The 20,170-nt window shown below is 49.7% G+C and overlaps 2 protein-coding genes across 3 annotated transcripts; both read left to right on the top strand.

The window, feature by feature from the left end:
* Positions 1-1,734: 1,734 nt before the first annotated feature.
* On the top strand, positions 1,735-8,928 carry LOC145232377 (uncharacterized). 2 transcript variants are annotated; one of them, XM_080096990.1, is made up of 2 exons: positions 1,735-3,821; positions 7,903-8,928. In XM_080096990.1, exons 1-2 carry the CDS (start codon positions 1,740-1,742, stop codon positions 8,008-8,010), a joined length of 2,190 nt encoding a protein of 729 aa, XP_079953116.1. In that variant the 5' UTR covers positions 1,735-1,739; the 3' UTR covers positions 8,011-8,928. The 2 variants fall into 2 exon arrangements, with proteins under 2 accessions (XP_079953116.1, XP_079953115.1); XM_080096989.1 differs by lacking the exon at positions 7,903-8,928 and having other exon boundaries at positions 1,735-4,097.
* A 3,773-nt stretch (positions 8,929-12,701) lies between these two features.
* On the top strand, positions 12,702-16,462 carry LOC145232382 (uncharacterized). The gene is made up of 2 exons (XM_080096995.1): positions 12,702-14,296; positions 14,342-16,462. Exons 1-2 carry the CDS (start codon positions 13,452-13,454, stop codon positions 15,108-15,110), a joined length of 1,614 nt encoding a protein of 537 aa, XP_079953121.1. The 5' UTR covers positions 12,702-13,451; the 3' UTR covers positions 15,111-16,462.
* The last annotated feature ends 3,708 nt before the right edge of the window (positions 16,463-20,170 follow it).

The raw sequence follows: 20,170 nt of genomic DNA, 5'->3' as shown, positions 1-20,170 counted from the left end.
GAAATGAAGCATGTACGGGCTTCAGGTAGCCGCCTGTTACCTTATAACAGTATTCTATTTGAAAAGGTAAGATTTCACGATTTCAACACTTCGGTGTTACTTTTTTTCGACTTTAATTATTTCAAATCGGTTGCCTAACGCTGCGGACGGTTGGTTGGTAGGTTTGTTTTTTTATTACCCATTAGAAGTGTTGCTGGGCCTTACACAAAGCCGTGGGGGCGGCAATGAGGCTCCCCGTGATCCAGAAGTTGAGCTGAAGCGCACAGCTGCAAGGGCTGATCGGCTAATTATGTTCGGTAATTATGCCAGACCTGCTGGCCCCAGCAAGTCGCGCCGGAGCCAATCCGGTAATTACCGGGTGGCTACCACACCTATGTGCCTGCAATGCTTCGAATAAACTCAAAATGAACAGGTCTGCGCAATTGGAAAACACGCCACAATGTTACAGTAGCACTGCACAAAGTTAGTATCACATTGTTTTGGCCACTACTTTGCTCTAGTGGACATATCATGCGCGACACCGACTGACTGGGGATTTTTTCTTGCCATTTCACTCGTAAAAATAACCCGTGTCTTGAAATGAAGCATGTACGGGCTTCAGGTAGCCGCCTGTTACCTTATAACAGTATTCTATTTGAATAAGGTAAGATTTCACGATTTCAACACTTCGGTGTTACTTTTTTTCGACTTTAATTATTTCAAATCGGTTGCCTAACGCTGCGGACGGTTGGTTGGTAGGTTTGTTTTTTTATAACCCATTAGAAGTGTTGCTGGGCCTTACACAAAGCCGTGGGGGCGCCAATGAGGCTCCCCGTGATCCAGAAGTTGAGCTGAAGCGCACAGCTGCAAGGGCTGATCGTCTAATTAGGTTCGGTAATTATGCCAGACCTGCTGGCCCCAGCAAGTCGCGCCGGAGCCAATCCGGTAATTACCGGGTGGCTACCACACCTATGTGCCTGCAATGCTTCGAATAAACTCAAAATGAACAGGTCTGCGCAATTGGAAAACACGCCACAATGTTACAGTAGCACTGCACAAAGTTAGTATCACATTGTTTTGGCCACTACTTTGCTCTAGTGGACATATCATGCGCGACATCAACTGACTGGGGATGTTTTTCTTGCCATTTCACTCGTAAAAATATCCCGTGTCTTGAAATAAAGCATGTACGGTCTTCAGGTAGCCGCCTGTTACCTTATAACAGTATTCTATTTGAATAAGGTAAGATTTCACGATTTCAACACTTCGGTGTTACTTTTTTCGACTTTAATTATTTCAAATCGGTTCCCTAACGCTGCGGACGGTTGGTTGGTTGGTTTTTTTTTTATTACCCATTAGAAGTGTTGCTGGGCCTCACACAAAGTCGTGGGGGCGCCAATGAGGCTCCCCGTGGTGCAGAAGTTGAGCTGAAGCGCACAGCTTCACGGACTGGTCGGCTAATTATGTTCGGTAATTATGCCAGACCTGCAGGCCCCAGCAAGTCGCGCCTGAGCCAACCCGGTAATTACCGGGTGGCTACCACACCTATGTGCTTGCAATGCTCCGGATAAAGTCACCATGAACAGGTCTGCGCAAGTGGAAAACACGCCACAATGTTCTAGTAGCACTGCACAAAGTTAGTATCACATTGTTTTGGCCACTACTTTGCTCTAGTGGACATATCATGCGCGACACCGACTGACTGGGGATTTTTTCTTGCCATTTCACTCGTAAAAATAACCCGTGTCTTGAAATGAAGCATGTACGGGCTTCAGGTAGCCGCCTGTTACCTTATAACAGTATTCTATGTGAATAAGGTAAGCATCAGTATTATATTGATTGCCCCTTATCCGTGCCATCAGCAAGTTAAGTCAATAGATTTACACGTGGAACTGGCGCGAATAGAAGTCATTTCGGCTCCCTGTGCGTTTACCCCATCTACTGTTTCCACCCCTGTTAGGCCTAACGTTTGTGCGGACTTCTATTGCCGTCGCAAACGTTCTTACCCGAACTACCCCGTGTGTTCACCACAAAGGGTAGTTGACTCCCCACCTGCTACCCCGGCCACCTCGTGCGTCACCTTGTGGACACGAGGCCTGTGCCCCCCCAAGCCTGCCCCCGAGCGCGACCCCAGCCCGGTAAGGCAGAGCCCAAACCTTCGACACCAGCACCCACGACACCCCGGCCCGCTTTTTCCACCCACCCCCATCCCAGACCGACGAACGTCCGGGGCTCCCAGCCCTTTTCAGGGCTCTTGCGTGGAAAGGACCAGTCGGTCACCCAGCGTGCAGGGCGCCGGCCCAACTGCTGATACGTCGTCACAGCAAGTCGAAGTCGATTTCGACCTAGTGACGTCACGGTCGAACCTTCCTGCTGCAAGGTCGACCTTTGAAGGAGAATTAACGTCGAAACTCACCGTTCCGCTTGAACGAGTTTCGACCATGGCCAAGGCGTGGAATGTCGTTGCAAGCCGCAACCTTCCACCTTTCAGTCGGGAGACTGAAGTACTAGCCAAGCTTCCTGCCCGGAAGACTCGACAGTTCATTTATGAACTGTTGAAAAAGGTCAACTTTCCGGCGCAGGAGCTCGAAGGCATCGTCGAGCGCCGTGGAGGGCTCACGGACTTCACGTGCCGCACCAAGGAGGGTGCGCGCACGCTGCAAAGGAAACTCGGGTCGCACCCAACCGTGGAGTATGCAAAACTCTACGACTCGGAGTGGACCCGGGTTTGGGTGAAGGAGGTTCCACCCAGGTACTCCAACGAGGAAATCCGTGCATACATCGAACGTAAGCACGGAGAGGTCAAGAAGCACGAGAAGGTCAAGGATCGTTGGGGCCTGTACGATGGCAAACGAACCTTCGACACAAAAACGGTTGACCTCAAGGAAAGCCCAATTGGTCCGAAAATCAGACTGGGTGGTTTGGCCTTTGTCATTGAATATGACAACCAACCACCGCAGTGCTTCGTATGTCGCCAGTTTGGGCACATGCGTGACGAGTGCGAGGCACTCAAAAGCCGGGAAAACACCCCCGAAAACTCGGTAGAGGAAGCGGTCGAGGGCCCGCCTCTACCTTCGGCTACCTCCACCCCGGTGCGGGCGGAGAAGAACGACGGTTTTCAGGTGGTCCAGGGGCACCGAAACCGAAAGAAAAGCGGCAACGCGAATGCCAACCCCCTGAAGTCCAGTGCCACCGAGACAGGCACCCTGGTTGCACAGGCACTGGAGCCTCTAACAACAGAGGCCAACAAGGAACTTCAGCATCCGGAGGGCGGCACCTCGGGTGCCCCCGACAATGGGAAACTTCAGTATCCGGAGGACGGCACCTCGGGTGCCTCCGACAATGGGAAGCTTCAGAATCCGGAGGGCGTCACCTCGGGTGACCCCGACAAAGGAAAGGATCTTCAGTATCCGGAGGGCGACACCTCGGGTGCCCCCGACAAAGGAAAGGATCTTCAGTATCCGGAGGGCGGCACCTCGGGTGCCCCCGCCCCTCCTGGCCCAAGGCCACAACGAAACCCGCCGCGGAAACCAAAGAAGAGCGCGGGAGGCACTTCGGGTGCCGCAGCCAAGAAACCCGGGGCGACAAAGAAGCAAACCCCGCGGAAATCTGGGCCCACACCTGATCCTGAGGGTGGTACCTCGGGTGCCCCCGACCCTACGGGCGGGAAAACAGGGCCCAGTTCCCCGCCAACACAGGATCCGGACTTGGATTTACTGGACAAAGATTTGGATTTATTGGCCGACCCGGCCGAAGAGAAGGAAATCCAACTGAAAGAGGGAATCCTCGAAGACCTTTTGGAAGCTGCAAGAGACCTCTCTGACTCCAGCGGAGAGGACAAGGTACCGGTACTTAATAAGCGTGATAGGTCGTCGTCGAACTCTGGCGATGACCGAAAGCGGGCCTGTTTTGAAAATTTTCACAATATCGTTTCGTGTGAGTGCGGGCAGGACACGCTTCTATCTAAAGAGGGAGAAGCCATAACTTGCCCGGGTTGTAAAAAGTGCTACATTAAATGCTCGTGTGGCCATGCTCATCCGTTAGGGGATGGGCAAGGTGGCCAATGCTCTGAGTGTAAAACGTTTTTCCCCATGCACGCTCTTAACTATACCGTTTAGGGACTAGAAGCGTTTTTTTTGATACACCGTTGTAACACGCCAATATCAATAGTCATGGCGAATTTCCTAAAAATAGCCACATTCAACGTCGGGGGGATGGCCGATCCAGCTAAGCGATCCGCTGTATTGTCATCCCTCCGGTCGTTAGACGCCCACATCATTCTCCTCCAGGAGACGCATAGTTCTCCTGTGACGGAGGGTGGGTGGTGCGTCGAATGGGAGCCGAATAAAGCGATTTTTTGGTCTTCTCTTTCGGGGGCCCGATCGGAGAACGGAGTCGGGATCTTGCTAAAGCATAACGCCCTTAGCTTTGTTTCTCACTCTGGGGATGGGAACGGTAGAATTTTGGCTGCCGACATTAGACTTTACCATTCAATCATACACGTCGTAAACGTGTATGCCCCTAACCGTACCGAAAGCACTCCCTTAAGGAATGCTTTCTTCGACTCCCTTTATACCTACACCTACTCGAGGCATCCCACTCTCTTGGCCGGTGATTTCAACGGTGTGCAGGACCCGATACTTGAGCGTTTCCCCCCCTTACGTGGTAGTAACGAAAAGTTGTCAGGTCTTATCGCCCTTGTTGAGAACCTCCAGTTGTCGGATTCCTTCCGAAAGCTGTACGGCAACCGTATTTTTTACACACGTAGACAACATAACACTCAATCACGTCTAGACAGATTTTACATTTCATCTCATGTGCACCCCATTTCGGAATTTGGCACACAAAATTCACTTTCAGACCACGACATCATAATACTACAGATTCGGACAGAGCCTCAGCCCCCTAGGGGGAAGGGGATCTGGAAGAATAACACTAGCACTTACACAACAGACGCCTTCCAGGAGGAACTTGAACGCAGGTGGGCCTTGTGGCGAACGCTACAGGTCCCCTGCTTTAAGGATAAATTCTCTTGGTGGCTCGACATGAAACACCGCATTAAATTAATGAACATAGCACACTCACAACAGAACAGACAACAGGCAAACACGGAAGCCAAACAGCTTGAGGAAAGGGTTACGGCTATTTGGGGGCAATTGGCAAGGGACCCTACCCTCCTCCCCGAATACCTCTCTTTAAAACGCCTTTCGGCCAACACCCAGCGACAATCTGCTCGCGCCAAAATTTTAAAATCCCAAGCTTCCTGTTTTGACCGCGGTGATCGGGGTACCAAGGAGTTCTTTCAGCGTTTCACTGAACATAGATCTAATACTGGTATTGTTAAACTGTGTGATGATTCCGGTCGCCACACGGAAAACACTAACGAGATGCTTAACATCGCCCACACCTTTTACAGTAAACTTTACACGAAACGCCCTACATGTACAGCAGCTCAGCAGCACTTCCTGCAACACGTCACCCCTAAACTTGACTCGAATGATGATACACTAGGTAAGCCCATAACGGCTGAGGAAGTGCTGAACACAATTATGCAAATGTCGTTGGGGAAATCCCCTGGACCCGATGGCGTCAGCGTCGAGTTCTACCGCTCGTGCTGGCGTATCATTGGCCAGGACTTAACTGACGTCATTAATACGATACACTCGTCGGGAACCGTCCCGGACGAGATGAAACGTGGCACAGTTACTCTAATCCATAAGAAAAACGACACAACACTGCTGAAGAACTACCGCCCGATCTCGTTGCTTAACACTGACCTTAAAATCTACACCAAGATTCTGGCAAATCGCATGCGCGCGCTTCTGGACAAGGTCTTGCACCCCCAACAATTTGCTGCGCCCGCCCGTCGAATTGCCGACGCCACTGTTTTGCTGAGAGATCTCTATTGTGATGCGATAGAGCGGGGCACAGATGCTTTCATTATTTCGCTCGACTTCGAGAAGGCTTTTGATTCAGTTGACCATGAATGGCTTTATTCGGTTATGACTAAAATGTGTTTCCCTGAACACTTTGTAAAACTAGTTCAGTCACTTAACACAAACGCGCAGTCGAATGTTCTAGTTAATGGACACCAAAGCCCGCTGTTCACTGTGGGTAGAGGAGTGAGGCAAGGGGACCCCCTGAGTCTCTTCCTCTACCTAATCGCCGCAACCCCTTTCTCACTAGCCCTTATGGCAGACACAAGCGTCCGTGGCATCGACGTACCTGGGAGACACGTGATCAAGTGCCCCAGTTACGCCGATGACACAACCCTCACCCTGACGCATCCCTACTCTGTTACACGTGCATTCCAGCATCTCGAACTCCTTTACTCGGCCTCTGGACTAGCACTTAATGTGTCGAAATCCAAAGGCCTCTTTACCAAGCCAAATCCCCCATTGGCTTCTTTACCACCTCTTGAGTGGACGTCATCCCACATCAGTCTCTTAGGGACCGTTATCGGCAATGCCGGTAGCGTAACCGAGAGCTGGCGTGCCCACTATCGCACATTCCGTTCCTCTATGACTTACCACACTCGGTACATACTCACCTGGAATACCAAATCATTAATCTCTAAATCCAAACTTTTACCCCTACTCACTTACCAGGCCTCGACATACCCTATCCCCAACTCCCTTAGGCGAAGGGTGAATAGCGCGTGCGAGGTGTTTATGACGAACAACACGAAACTGATCATACCCATTGACACTCTGGCACTCCCTTTTGACAGAGGAGGCTACAACGTGGCGAACTGTCCACTTTACTGCGATCTTTTCTTTATGCAGCCTATATTTTCCTACTGTAGACATAGATTGAACGACACCCCAACCTCCCCCGGTATGGCCATGGTCGAGTATAACATCGGACTACAGCTCTCCCACCGGTTTGATCTGCGCTTGCGCAACAACCATCCCCATGCTGTTAGTCCTTCACCTTTCTATAGTAAAACCCTATCTCTTATTGAAAAATATAATTTAACCTTTGACCAACTCGTCCGTGGATCCATCCGTACCCTTTATCGGTTAATAACCTGTTCCCAAACGAATATCCCTGGCGCGGGCGGCTCTCAAGCGTCCCACGACCGTCGCTGGGGCAATGTTCACCACCCTATCCTCACCAACGCAATGAAGTCGTTCAACTACAGAACTATTTGGGATGTACTACCCGTATCCTCCAAATTTTTTCAATTTTCTCTTGACCCAACCACGTTGTGCCAATTCTGTGGGAGGAGCCCAGAGACCTCCACTCACATTTTCACCTCGTGTCCCGTACTCTCCCCGGTACGGGACTACATACAACGCCTTACAAACCGTATTACACACACTGACACCACGCTCTGCGGAGACATGATCATAAAACTTATCATTCCACCCAACATTGAAATATTTACAGAGCACCTAGTATACATCTTTACACTCACTCGGCACCACATCTGGAAAGCCAGAAACCGCATAAAATACGAAGACAGAAAAATTTTACCTCATCACATAATTTCTACCATTAAAAAAGCTATTGCACATCGACTTGCAGTCGAAAACAATAGGGTTGACACAACACATAAGGATATTATTCAAGACCTCAGGGATTTGACGGTGTAGCAGACTAACGCTTCTAGGGACGTCTCCGGTTGTCACATAAAAATCCGATCTCAACCAACCGTAGGAACTAATTTGCATAAATTCCAACTTCGACGACCTGCTTAATTTTGTTTCGCCATTTTGTTTGTTTCTCACGCACAGCCAAATTTTTTACACTAATTCCTTTTTTCCGTTACTGTATTGCCTTTTTTTTTCTATTCACCCTGCAACTCCTAAAGACAACCGAGAGCGTCATAGATTAACATCAAACATCCCCAGTTACTTTTTTTTCATTGACCCTGTTTTGAAAAATTTTGTTTCCATTTACCGTATTTATTTGCTGCAGGCCCGCAGCGCTTCCACCGAGTACTTGAACAGTGTGCATATATGCACGCCACAAACGACTAGTGGCGAAACCATGGTGACTTGTGCGCCATGCGTATTATTCAATTAGGCAGCGGTGTCCGGACCGCGTCGAAACGATTTTCGCTTTCGAGAAACCCCGATATGGAGTTCTCAGTTTCATAAAATACGATACTTTTGCATGAATTTGCTTTCTACTTCTCTCTTTTCGCATCCTCCCAGGGTCAAGCATATCCACCAATTGTGGGGAGCGACGACCCTGACTTTGTATTTTCCATTTCTTAACAGTATAGTTTCTTTTGTTTCCCCCTCCCGATAATTCCCACGAGAAAAAGCCCACAATTTTGAACCGTTGCCCACTACCATTGAATAGTCTAGTGGTAACGGCGTAAGTCCCGTAATAAACAGATCACGGGTTCTAATCCTGATCTTCCCCCTAAAATTAATGATTGAGATCGGTAGTGTATGCAATGCTCCTTTCTACCTTCCCTCTTCGCCCTTCTCCCAGGGTCAATGCATACCCGTCGTCGGCGGGGAGCGAAGACCCTGTCTTTTTGCCTTACAATTCTCAACCGTTTTTGTTTTCTTGCGTGCTTCACGTGACCCTTGTTTGTTTCGCTCTCTATTTTCTCGTGCGTGTCTCTTGTACTACGATTTTTATGTCGTGTACCGGTGACGTCATTTTTTTTTTGTTTTTTATATTCGTGCGTGCGTGTTTTATTTTTCGTTATTCGTACTACGATTTCTATGTCGGGTACTCGTGACGTCTTTACCTTTTTCTTTTCACTTCGCGCCGCTTCTCGCAGGGCCCAAGCATATCCGCCAAGGCGGGGAGTAATGGCCCTGGCTTTCTTCTTCTCTTATTGACCAACCCCGAGGGGTAACGGCACCGCGTTGTCAGGCGTGACGTGCCCGAAATTCATCGGCCTGATGATTTCGTTGTTTGTTTTTATTATCGCATTGAGTTTTTCGTATCGCTTCGTTTATTGGCGTTACAATAAACAAAAGATGCCCTTGTTGACTCGAGGCAAACAGCAAACTAAGCCAATAGGTTTGTACGCGGACCTTGCCCGAGGTTGGAAGCAACTTAGGTTGGCTCACCACGAACGTTAGTTGGCTCCGAAAGTTGGCTCCGATTAAGTTGGCTCCGGATCGTTACTACCACCCCGTACCCACTCCCTTCCCCCATCCCCTTCCCACAGCCGCCCGTTGGGCCCTTTTTGGGGCCACCAACACTAGGGGCGTTGAGAGAATCGGCTGTCCCCTTTCACCTATCTTCCCCGCGTGGCGCACCACAAAGGGAAGCCCTTTCCCAAAAATCTACCCCATCGACTTGCGCGCCCTAGTGGACGTAAGTCGATCTTCCCCCACCTCCTCCCTCGCTGGCCATCTGCAGGAGGGAGTTCCCCCAACCCGACTGAACTAGACCCATTGCTCCCGGCCCTTCTCAGGGCCCCTGCTGGGACAAGGACTAGCCAGTTATTAATCCGACGTAAACGCTTCAGTCGTTACGGTCGGGTAACTTTCGACCTTCTACGTCACAGGTCGAGTTTCACCCGTGACGTCATGACGGCTCCAACAACTTCCACGCCGTGGAACAAAGTGGTTAACCGCGGTATTCCGCGCCGGGCCTCGCCGGTTTTCAACCGGGAGACCGAGGTCCTGGCCAAGCTGCCGGAAAAAAAAGAAATCCCGGCATTATATTTACCAAATGCTGGCCAAAATCCAGTATCCCATCCGGGATCTGGAAGGTATAGTTGAGCGCCGAGGCGGCCTCACTGACTTCACGTGCAGAACGCGTGAAGGTGCGAAAAGGCTTGTTGACAAGATGAAACGGCTGAGTGCCGTCGAGTTCGTCCGACTCTATGACCAAGAGTGGACGAAGGTGATTGTAAGAGAGATTCCTCCGCGGCACCCCGTGGAGGAGATCCGCCATTACCTTGCGAGTAGGCATGGTACTGTGAAAAAGGCCGAGAAATTGAAGGACCGTTGGGGCCTTCAAGACGGACAACGGTCGTTTGAAATCAAAACGACCGAACTCAAGCTAAAGCCGATTGGGCCGAAAATTCGAATCGGAGGTTTAGCCTTTCAGGTTGAATATGATAATCAACCGCCGCAATGCTATGTGTGCCGACAATTTGGACACATGCGGGATACCTGTGAGCTCTTTCGCTCACAGGACGAGAACTTCCCGACACTAAAGAAAGTGTCGGGTAAAGAAACCAATGAGACAGAGGGCGGCACTTTGGAAGTGCCAACCTCGCCGATTGCCGAGTCAGGGGGCGAAGCCTTGGGCCCGCCCGCCTCGCAAACGCGTGAACAAGAGGACGCTACCTCGGGTCCGCCCGCCTCAGTTTCTCCAGACTCTGAGAAAGGCGCCCCGGGAGAGCTCGACTCATCGCCTCGAGACCTGCATATCGTAACCTCGAGTGCACCAACATCTACCTGCGGGGACGCAGAGAGCGGCACCTCGAGTCGGCTACCCCCACCCTCGCGGGACGTCAACAACAGTGAGATGGACCTTCAGTATCCGGAGGGCGGCACCTTGGGTGCCCCCGACCAGGAAAAACTTCAGAATCCGGAGGACCGTCCGACTCAGCTCTGCGGGAACCAGAGGGCGGCACCTTGGGTGCCCCCGACATGGAAGGAACTCAGTATCCGGAGGACGGCACCTCGGGTGCGTCCGACAAAGGAACCCTTCAGTATCCGGAGGGCGGTACTTTGGGTACCCCCGACAAAGGAACCCTTCAGTATCCGGAGGGCGGCACCTCGGGTGCCCCCGGTGAGCCCGCCACCCCACGTGGTGTTCCAGAGGGTCTCACCTCGGGTGAGCCCGCCACAACTACCACTCCCAGAAACTATTCATCCTTGGCGGAGCGCGCTAGAAAGGAAGGAGTTTCCCCCGAGGAGTACCACCAAAAACTACTAAGGTTAGGTAAAGACATTGTAGCAAAACGCCAACTCTCTTCATCCTCTTCGTCGGAGAAGAGTGTTAAACGCCGCCGTACCCCCGCACCAGGGCAGACAATTTTCCTCTGCACCTGCGGCGAAGATATTTTATTCAAACCCGAAAGGTTTGAAACTTTTTGTCAAGGATGCGCCGGATATATCCGGCGCTGTAGAGAATGTAACGCGATTAACTGTTTAGAAGAAAGTTTTTGCGTATCTTGTAACAAGTGCGGTGCAGATGTCACACCCAATGACCCTGTATTCCCTAATATAACACTGTAAGGTCGTCGAACCTTTTCTTCTCTTTTGTTACCGGTAAATAGAGTGCGTTTTCCCCGCCATTTTTCTGAAAACTCCTGCATCAATTGATGTGTTTTTTTTGGAGTGTTTTCCTAGATGTTTTATCATCACCGAACACGTTGGGTTCCGTTGCTATTAAAGCAGAGCCCCAACGCAACCAGATACCGGTCTAACCTTTGTGTTAATGCCCTTAGAATGTCCGTTTGTAAAAACCCTAGTGGTAGTCTTTATTTGTCGTGCTTATCTCTACCATAACCGCCTTTTTGTTGTCTCGCCTCTGAGTGGTCAACGCGGTGACCAATCACACACGTCTCAACAGCCCTATGCTGTATACCTTAGTAGTGTGCTTATATATGTAGTTGGTTTTGTGTCATGTTTAGGGCAATCCCTAAGGATCGCCTCATTTGCATAACGTCGAGTTTCCCCTTGTTTTTGTTTTATTGGGTTCAAAGCCCCAACGAAAACCTTGCAGTGCTTTGTTAATCTTCCTGCCTTTTGTTTCCCTAGAGCTACTTACATTTATGTAAATTAGTCCAGTTTCTTTGATATTTGGTGCTCTTACGTGCTATGGTGCTATGCGTGCTGGGTACCAAGCCTCTGATTGGTCGCCTATGGGCCAATGATAGAGAGCTTGGAACCTACTATGTACTTGCTTGTAATAAATCGCCATTTTTTTTTTTTTTTTTTTCTTTGTCATGATCGAGACGCGGGCCAATGCACATCCGCCATGGCGGGGAGTAAAAGCCCGCGTGCTCTTCCTCTGTTCTCAGTGACCGTTTGTTTTGCTGCTTTTTTCGCGACATCAGGTCTTCATGACATCGTTTCGTGTTTGGTCGAGAGTGATCCAATCAGGGTTCCTTTTTGTCTCGCCTTTTTTCTAGCGTCATTGTGTCTTTTACACTTTCGACATTTTCAACCCTTTGTGGTAGCGTCCTTCGTTTTGTCTTTCCTCGCATTGTTTCCTTGTATTATTTTATTTTCACACCTATAGGGTGTGAACGCTCGTTTGTTGGCGTGACAATAAACCCAAGATGCCACTTCGGTGTTACTTTTTTTCGACTTTAATTATTTCAAATCGGTTGCCTAACGCTGCGGACGGTTGGTTGGTAGGTTTGTTTTTTTATAACCCATTAGAAGTGTTGCTGGGCCTTACACAAAGCCGTGGGGGCGCCAATGAGGATCCCCGTGATCCAGAAGTTGAGCTGAAGCGCACAGCTGCAAGGGCTGATCGTCTAATTAGGTTCGGTAATTATGCCAGACCTGCTGGCCCCAGCAAGTCGCGCCGGAGCCAATCCGGTAATTACCGGGTGGCTACCACACCTATGTGCCTGCAATGCTTCGAATAAACTCAAAATGAACAGGTCTGCGCAATTGGAAAACACGCCACAATGTTACAGTAGCACTGCACAAAGTTAGTATCACATTGTTTTGGCCACTACTTTGCTCTAGTGGACATATCATGCGCGACATCAACTGACTGGGGATGTTTTTCTTGCCATTTCACTCATAAAAATATCCCGTGTCTTGAAATGAAGCATGTACGGGCTTCAGGTAGCCGCCTGTTACCTTATAACAGTATTCTATTTGCATAAGGTAAGCATCAGGATCGCGCCTGTTGCCCCTTGTGAGCCGAGACTGACAGCTAACGAAGCATTATTGTTTCAAGGCGGATCCAGTCCAGCTTTAGAAGCTTTGTTGGCTCCCAGCAAACAAAAAAAAGAGAATTTCGAAGGCTCCTAGAACAATACGAACCCTACCCTTACCCCTTCCCTCCAGCGGCTGCCCGTTCGGTCCTTTTCAGGGCCACACTGAACGGCGCTTTCCCAGAGGATCGTCGTCCCCCAGCGTCACCCCCTCCCTCCAGCGTCGACCCTTAACCCTTACCCAACTTCCCTGCGTGGTCACCACAAAGGGAAGTTATCCTCCCCACTTGTACTCCTATCGACTCGCGAGCCGTAGTGGCACCGAGTCGAATTTCTCAACCCTCTCCCTCCTGGCCATCTGCAGGGGGGCTCCCTATCCCTACCACCACTGACTGTTTCAAGACCCGGCCTCTGTCGAGACAGAGTCTAGACAGTCCTTGTTGTCCAACAGCTGTAAGCGGCGTATCGGACGCGCTTCAGCGAGTTTCGACTACTGACGTCACAAAGTCGAAATCGACTGTGACGTCAGCGGGGCTTAGACAGCCCTTGTTTGTGCAACAGCTGTAAGCGGCGTATTGGACGCGCTTCAGCGAGTTTCGATTACTGACGTCACAAAGTCGAAATCGACTGTGACGTCAACATGGCGGCCCCTGGTTCTGTGCCATGGAACCAAGTGGTGAACCGCGGCACATCGAGCAGGTCTCCGGTTTACAGCCGGGAGGCCGAGGTTTTGGCAAAGTTGCCGGAGAAAAAGTCGCGACACTATATTTATGAGTTGCTCGCGAAAGTGCAGTTCCCGATCAGGGACTTAGAAGGCATCGTTGAGCGCCGCGGTGGTCTCACCGATTTCACATGCCGCAGTCGCGAGAAGGCGACAGAGTTGGTGGAGAAACTAAAGCGAATCAACGCGGTTGATTTCGCAAGACTCCATGACCAGGAGTGGACGAAGGTATTTGTCAAGGAGATCCCTCCACCATTTCCAATGGAGGAGATCCGACAATACTTCGCAAAGAAGCATGGCTCTGTCAGGAAAACGGACAAGCTGAAAGACCGTTGGGGCGTACAGGACGGCAAAAGATCTGTGGAGATCAAGACGGCCGAACTGAAGTTGCGCCCCATCGGCCCTAAGATCCGCATCGGAGGCCTGGCCTTCCCTGTGGAATATGACAATCAGCCACCGCAGTGTTATGTGTGCCGTCAGTTCGGCCACATGAGAGACACGTGCGACATTTTTTTGTCTCAAAACGAGAACTTTCCTCGGCTCGAGAGTGAGTCGAGACCGGATGTCGATGTTGTTACAACATCGACACCATTGCCGAAACGAGACGGACAAAGGAAAGCCGATAGTAAAAAGAAGGCTTCAAAGGGCGGCACATCGGGTGCGCCCGCAACTTTTGCCGGGTTTGCAGAGGGCCTCACCCCGGGTGAGACCGCCACATCTGCTGATGTCCCCGCCACAACAACGGGAGATCCAGAGGGCCTCACCTCGGGTGAGCCCGCCACAACAACCGAAGATCCAGAGGGCCTCACCTCGGGTGAGCCCGCCACTTTGGACCGTAATGCAGAGGGTCTCACCTCGGGTGAGCCCGCCACTTTATGCGGAGTTGCAGATGGTCTCACCTCGGGTGAGCCCGCCACATTGGACCGGAATGCAGAGGATCTCACCTCGGGTGAGCCCGCCACTTCACGCGGATTTGCAGAGGGTCTCACCTCGGGTGAGCCCGCCACATTGGACCGGAAAGCAGAGGGTCTCACCTCGGGTGATCCCGCCACATTGGACCGGAATGCAGAGGGTCTCACCTCGGGGGAGCCCGCCACTTCACGCGGAGTTGCAGAGGGTCTCACCTCGGGTGAGCCCGCCACATTGGACCGTAATGCAGAGGGTCTCACCTCGGGTGAGCCCGCCACAACTACCAGTCCCAGAAACTATTCATCCTTAGCGGAGCGCGCTAGAAAGGAAGGAGTTTCCCCCGAGGAGTACCACCAAAAACTACTAAGGTTAGGTAAAGATATTGTAGCAAAACGCCAACTCTCTTCATCCTCTTCGTCGGAGAAGAGTGTTAAACGCCGCCGTACCCCCGCACCAGGGCAGACAATTTTCCTCTGCACCTGCGGCGAAGATATTTTATTCAAACCCGAAAGGATTGAAACTTTTTGTCAAGGATGCGCCGGATATATCCGGCGCTGTAGAGAATGTAACGCGATTAACTGTTTAGAAGAAAGTTTTTGCGTATCTTGTAACAAGTGCGGTGCAGATGTCACACCCAATGACCCTGTATTCCCTAATGTAACTTTGTAGCGTCGTTGAACCTATTCTTCTTGTTCGTTAGCGGCAAATAGTGTGTGTTTTTCCCGTCTTTTTTGAAAACCCCTACATCAATTGATTCGTTTTTTGAGTGTTATTCCTAGAAGTTTTATCACCCCCGACCATGTTGGGTTCCGTTGCTATTAAAGCAGAGCCCCAACGCAACCAGATATCGGTCCAACCTTTGTACTAGTGTCCTCAGACAGTCCGTTTGTAAAAACCCTAGTGGTAGGTTTTATTGTCGTGCTCACCTTTACCATAACCGCCTTTTTGTAGCCTCGCCTCTGCTTGGTCAACACGGTGACCAATCACACATCTTTCAACAGCCCTATGCTGCGCACCTTAGTAGTGTGTTCGTATATGTAGTTGGTTTTGTATCATGTTTTGGCAGTCGTTCACTGCGAGTCCAACGTAGCGCGCGCCGACTTGTTTATATGCTCAGTATTCGACTGGCCGTTTTAACTGCCCAATCATATAGGGCTAGTTTTTCGTGTTCCCTTTTGTACTGTACCTTAGTTTGCGCTGTCGTGCGCGCCTTATGTATTCACCGTGTGTCACCTTTTGCATATATGCGCTGGTACGTGCGTTCATTGTTTTCCGGCGGTCAAGCCTCTGACCAGCCGTGATAGAGGGCCAATCATATAAAGCTATTTACAATCGTGTAATTTAGTTCAAGTCCTTCGATACTTAATGCGCTATAGTGCTAACTCCATTAGGACAATCCCTAAGTGGTGTTTAACTTGTACGCATGAGCCGTAACGAGCGTCCTACTTGTACGATAACATAAGCCGCTGATTGGTTGTCCTAAATGACCAACCATACAGGGCTAACACGCAACTAACGTGATACAGCGTCCTCTCTTACTTGGTTAATAGTACCTTTCTCTGTTACGCACCGGGCAAGCCTCTGATTGGACACCGCACGGCCCAATCACACAGAACTTCCCCGTTATGCAGTTTTTCCTTGTGTGCACATTGTTTTTTCGATAACCGCCATTTTATTTTGTCGCCGATCGAGACGCGGAGCAATGCATACCCGCCCTGGCGGGGAGTAAAAGCCCGCGTGCTCACCCTTTGTTTCAATAGTGACCTTTTGTTTAGTCGTGTTTCTCGTGCGAGAAAATTGTCGCCTGTGATTGGTCCATATCGACTAATTAGTGGTTTCTCTTTTGTTTTGTGTCTCTAGCGTCCTTGTGTCCTTTTGTTGTACCTTGGACTGATTTCAACCCTTTGTGGTATCGCCTTGTTGTTTCGCTTGTTTCTTCCAGTTGTTTTATTTTTTTTTCTCGTACCTGGGTTACGAGCGCCTCGTTTTATTGGCGTAATAATAAACAAAAGATGCCACTTCGGTGTTACTTTTTTTCGACTTTAATTATTTCAAATCGGTTGCCTAACGCTGCGGACGGTTGGTTGGTAGGTTTGTTTTTTTATTACCCATTAGAAGTGTTGCTGGGCCTTACACAAAGCCGTGGGGGCGCCAATGAGGCTCCCCGTGATCCAGAAGTTGAGCTGAAGCGCACAGCTGCAAGGGCTGATCGGCTAATTATGTTCGGTAATTATGCCAGACCTGCTGGCCCCAGCAAGTCGCGCCGGAGCCAATCCGGTAATTGCCGGGTGGCTACCACACCTATGTGCCTGCAATGCTTCGAATAAACTCAAAATGAACAGGTCTGCGCAATTGGAAAACACGCCACAATGTTACAGTAGCACTGCACAAAGTTAGTATCACATTGTTTTGGCCACTACTTTTCTCTAGTGGACATATCATGCGCGACACCGACTGACTGGGGATTTTTTTCTTGCCATTTCACTCGTAAAAATAACCCGTGTCTTGAAATGAAGCATGTACGGGCTTCAGGTAGCCGCCTGTTACCTTATAACAGTATTCTATTTGAATAAGGTAAGATTTCACGATTTCAACACTTCGGTGTTACTTTTTTTCGACTTTAATTATTTCAAATCGGTTGCCTAACGCTGCGGACGGTTGGTTGGTAGGTTTGTTTTTTTATTACCCATTAGAAGTGTTGCTGGGCCTTACACAAAGCCGTGGGGGCGCCAATGAGGCTCCCCGTGATCCAGAAGTTGAGCTGAAGCGCACAGCTGCAAGGGCTGATCGGCTAATTAGGTTCGGTAATTATGCCAGACCTGCTGGCCCCAGCAAGTCGCGCCGGAGCCAATCCGGTAATTACCGGGTGGCTACCACACCTATGTGCCTGCAATGCTTCGAATAAACTCAAAATGAACAGGTCTGCGCAATTGGAAAACACGCCACAATGTTACAGTAGCACTGCACAAAGTTAGTATCACATTGTTTTGGCCACTACTTTGCTCTAGTGGACATATCATGCGCGACATCAACTGACTGGGGATGTTTTTCTTGCCATTTCACTCGTAAAAATATCCCGTGTCTTGAAATAAAGCATGTACGGTCTCCAGGTAGCCGCCTGTTACCTTATAACAGTATTCTATTTGAATAAGGTAAGATTTCACGATTTCAACACTTCGGTGTTACTTTTTTCGACTTTAATTATTTCAAATCGGTTCCCTAACGCTGCGGACGGTTGGTTGGTTGGTTTTTTTTTTATTACCCATTAGAAGTGTTGCTGGGCCTCACACAAAGTCGTGGGGGCGCCAATGAGGCTCCCCGTGGTGCAGAAGTTGAGCTGAAGCGCACAGCTGCACGGACTGGTCGGCTAATTATGTTCGGTAATTATGCCAGACCTGCAGCCCCAGCAAGTCGCGCCTGAGCCAACCCGGTAATTACCGGGTGGCTACCACACCTATGTGCTTGCAATGCTCCGGATAAAGTCACCATGAACAGGTCTGCGCAAGTGGAAAACACGCCACAATGTTCTAGTAGCACTGCACAAAGTTAGTATCACATTGTTTTGGCCACTACTTTGCTCTAGTGGACATATCATGCGCGACACCGACTGACTGGGGATTTTTTCTTGCCATTTCACTCGTAAAAATAACCCGTGTCTTGAAATGAAGCATGTACGGGCTTCAGGTAGCCGCCTGTTACCTTATAACAGTATTCTATTTGAAAAGGTAAGATTTCACGATTTCAACACTTCGGTGTTACTTTTTTTCGACTTTAATTATTTCAAATCGGTTGCCTAACGCTGCGGACGGTTGGTTGGTAGGTTTGTTTTTTTATTACCCATTAGAAGTGTTGCTGGGCCTTACACAAAGCCGTGGGGGCGCCAATGAGGCTCCCCGTGATCCAGAAGTTGAGCTGAAGCGCACAGCTGCAAGGGCTGATCGGCTAATTATGTTCGGTAATTATGCCAGACCTGCAGGCCCCAGCAAGTCGCGCCGGAGCCAATCCGGTAATTGCCGGGTGGCTACCACACCTATGTGCCTGCAATGCTTCGAATAAACTCAAAATGAACAGGTCTGCGCAATTGGAAAACACGCCACAATGTTACAGTAGCACTGCACAAAGTTAGTATCACATTGTTTTGGCCACTACTTTGCTCTAGTGGACATATCATGCGCGACACCGACTGACTGGGGATTTTTTCTTGCCATTTCACTCGTAAAAATAACCCGTGTCTTGAAATGAAGCATGTACGGGCTTCAGGTAGCCGCCTGTTACCTTATAACAGTATTCTATTTGAATAAGGTAAGATTTCACGATTTCAACACGTTCGGTGTTACTTTTTTTCGACTTTAATTATTTCAAATCGGTTGCCTAACGCTGCGGACGGTTGGTTGGTAGGTTTGTTTTTTTATTACCCATTAGAAGTGTTGCTGGGCCTTACACAAAGCCGTGGGGGCGCCAATGAGGCTCCCCGTGATCCAGAAGTTGAGCTGAAGCGCACAGCTGCAAGGGCTGATCGGCTAATTAGGTTCGGTAATTATGCCAGACCTGCTGGCCCCAGCAAGTCGCGCCGGAGCCAATCCGGTAATTGCCGGGTGGCTACCACACCTATGTGCCTGCAATGCTTCGAATAAACTCAAAATGAACAGGTCTGCGCAATTGGAAAACACGCCACAATGTTACAGTAGCACTGCACAAAGTTAGTATCACATTGTTTTGGCCACTACTTTGCTCTAGTGGACATATCATGCGCGACATCAACTGACTGGGGATGTTTTTCTTGCCATTTCACTCGTAAAAATATCCCGTGTCTTGAAATAAAGCATGTACGGTCTTCAGGTAGCCGCCTGTTACCTTATAACAGTATTCTATTTGAATAAGGTAAGATTTCACGATTTCAACACTTCGGTGTTACTTTTTTCGACTTTAATTATTTCAAATCGGTTGCCTAACGCTGCGGACGGTTGGTTGGTAGGTTTGTTTTTTTATTACCCATTAGAAGTGTTGCTGGGCCTTACACAAAGCCGTGGGGGCGCCAATGAGGCTCCCCGTGATCCAGAAGTTGAGCTGAAGCGCACAGCTGCACGGACTGGTCGGCTAATTATGTTCGGTAATTATGCCAGACCTGCAGGCCCCAGCAAGTCGCGCCGGAGCCAACCCGGTAATTACCGGGTGGCTACCACACCTATGTGCTTGCAATGCTCCGGATAAAGTCACCATGAACAGGTCTGCGCAATTGGAAAACACGCCACAATGTTACAGTAGCACTGCACAAAGTTAGTATCACATTGTTTTGGCCACTACTTTGCTCTAGTGGACATATCATGCGCGACACCGACTGACTGGGGATTTTTTCTTGCCATTTCACTCGTAAAAATAACCCGTGTCTTGAAATGAAGCATGTACGGGCTTCAGGTAGCCGCCTGTTACCTTATAACAGTATTCTATTTGAATAAGGTAAGATTTCACGATTTCAACACTTCGGTGTTACTTTTTTTCGACTTTAATTATTTCAAATCGGTTGCCTAACGCTGCGGACGGTTGGTTGGTAGGTTTGTTTTTTTATTACCCATTAGAAGTGTTGCTGGGCCTTACACAAAGCCGTGGGGGCGCCAATGAGGCTCCCCGTGATCCAGAAGTTGAGCTGAAGCGCACAGCTGCAAGGGCTGATCGGCTAATTAGGTTCGGTAATTATGCCAGACCTGCTGGCCCCAGCAAGTCGCGCCGGA

The sequence above is a fragment of the Phallusia mammillata genome, chromosome 6, assembly GCF_965637545.1.
Source record: "Phallusia mammillata chromosome 6, kaPhaMamm4.hap1.1, whole genome shotgun sequence".
Classification (NCBI taxonomy): Eukaryota; Metazoa; Chordata; class Ascidiacea; order Phlebobranchia; family Ascidiidae; genus Phallusia; species Phallusia mammillata.
The sequence above is the reverse complement of the archived record's forward strand: the minus strand, read 5'-3'. Positions and strand labels throughout refer to the sequence as shown.